The sequence below is a fragment of the Penaeus monodon genome, chromosome 21, assembly GCF_015228065.2.
Source record: "Penaeus monodon isolate SGIC_2016 chromosome 21, NSTDA_Pmon_1, whole genome shotgun sequence".
Classification (NCBI taxonomy): Eukaryota; Metazoa; Arthropoda; class Malacostraca; order Decapoda; family Penaeidae; genus Penaeus; species Penaeus monodon.
This window is the reverse complement of record NC_051406.1, coordinates 42,220,096-42,221,602: the sequence shown is the minus strand read 5'-3', so window position 1 is coordinate 42,221,602 and position 1,507 is coordinate 42,220,096. Positions and strand designations below refer to the sequence as shown.

The following is a 1,507-nucleotide window of genomic DNA, read 5'->3' as shown; positions in this document are numbered from 1 at the left end:
TTCAGTTGATCACATTCCTTTATCATCTTCTCCTTCTTCTTCAGTGCTTCATCAGCAGCTTTCACAGCCTTTGTGATCTTGTCTGGTGCTTCAGTTGTTGCAAAGCGCAACTGAAAATCAAAGTTTGCATTAAATTCTGAGCATACATTAAATAAATAAATATGTATTTCTTCTTTCCTTTAAAGAACATATTCAATTCCACAAAACAGACAAGGATTTGCTAAAACTTACCCTTCTCTCCAGTTCCTCTTTTGTCCTGGTCAGCTCTTTGACCAAGCCACATGCTTTTTCTAGACACTTTAAGTCCTTTCCAAAGACAGAGTTCAACTGCTGTACAACTTTGAAATTGACTTCATCTTGATCAACTAGAAACTGGAAGCTGTCATCTAAATGCATCGTACCCATCTTTGATCTCTTTATGTGCAAGGTAATACACTTCTTTTTAGTCTTTCCTGATTAAAAAGGTCCTGATATCTTTGTGGGATAGCTGTGCTCCTGCCTTCAGACAATGATCTTACCAATGATTAAAGCAGTTTTATCTTGCTTACTTTGACAGTCAAAGAAATAATCTGTAGCTGCAATACAATCTAGTCACAGCCCCAACATGGATTCTTTTAGTCCAGCTTACTTTGTTCACTAAGCTGATCCTCTGGCTTTAGCAGCCCTAATGCATAAGTAAACTTTTCTGTGTCCCTGATACCTCCAAATCTTAGGAACAGATAAAGTGAATCCTTGGGCTTTGAAAACCTTAACAAATGCACGTAAATATCTGTTGGAATATCAGAAGTGTCTGTTATAGGCACTAGGTCTTCCACAGGGATAATAATGTCTTTACGGTTCCCCCAGAAGGAAAGGTGAGACACTTTCACAATATCTTTCCTGGCGTTGTAATAAATATGACCGACTGTTCTGCGGAAAATTTCTCCCATAACAAAGAGCATAACAAATGCAAGTCCACCTACTGCAGCAGTGGCAGAGAATACTTGAGTATCCAAGACCCCATTGTAAGCCAAATAGCCAACTGCAGGCACAGCAAACCCACACAATGCAGTCTGATAGATTTTCAGTCTGCAAATTGCACGAGCTAGTACAATATATGGGAACTTATATATAATTTGATAATCTTCCACATCCCCTGCTATCTTCTTATTTACATTTGGAAGGCCTTTGGTATTGAGAGAGGCTGCAGAGGTAGACAACTGCCGAGAACAGAATGCCTTCCTAGGAAGGAATCCTACACGATGTGCTGAGATTACTGCTGCTCCTCTTCTGCATGTCTGTCTTATGAGGGCCACACCAAGCATTGCATACACCTGCAAAAGTTAAACTGTGAAGATTCAACAAAACACTGTAACTGTAGCTTATAGTGAATGACGACAGAACTCACAAACATGTACAGTATAAAACTAATCAATAAGAATCTAATTGAGGTAAATTTAATAAACAAGTTTGTCTATGGGACAAACTGAAAAGGAAAAGATTTCTTTTTTTTTTAATGATATAGAGA

General features: G+C 38.4%; 2 protein-coding genes across 5 annotated transcripts in view; both read right to left on the bottom strand.

The window, feature by feature from the left end:
- LOC119586515 (RAD50-interacting protein 1-like) overlaps positions 1-1,313 on the bottom strand; it is a 12,072-nt gene extending 10,759 nt beyond the window's left edge. Inside the window, exons 1-2 of the mRNA XM_037935256.1 lie at positions 232-1,313; positions 1-110 (exon numbers count right to left, since the gene is read on the bottom strand). Of these exons, the coding sequence (XP_037791184.1) occupies positions 1-110; positions 232-405 (284 nt within the window). The 5' untranslated portion in view covers positions 406-1,313. The remainder of the gene's footprint in view (positions 111-231) is intronic.
- The window catches only part of LOC119586516 (transmembrane protein 186-like), a 4,329-nt gene continuing 3,398 nt past the window's right edge, over positions 577-1,507 (bottom strand). For 3 of the 4 annotated variants that reach the window (XM_037935258.1, XM_037935260.1, XM_037935257.1), the window contains exon 2: positions 577-1,313. In XM_037935258.1, the coding sequence (XP_037791186.1) occupies positions 615-1,304 (690 nt within the window). In that variant the 5' untranslated portion in view covers positions 1,305-1,313 and the 3' untranslated portion in view covers positions 577-614. Of the gene's footprint in view, positions 1,328-1,507 lie in introns of all 4 variants that reach the window. The other variant, XM_037935259.1, reaches the window with a different exon arrangement.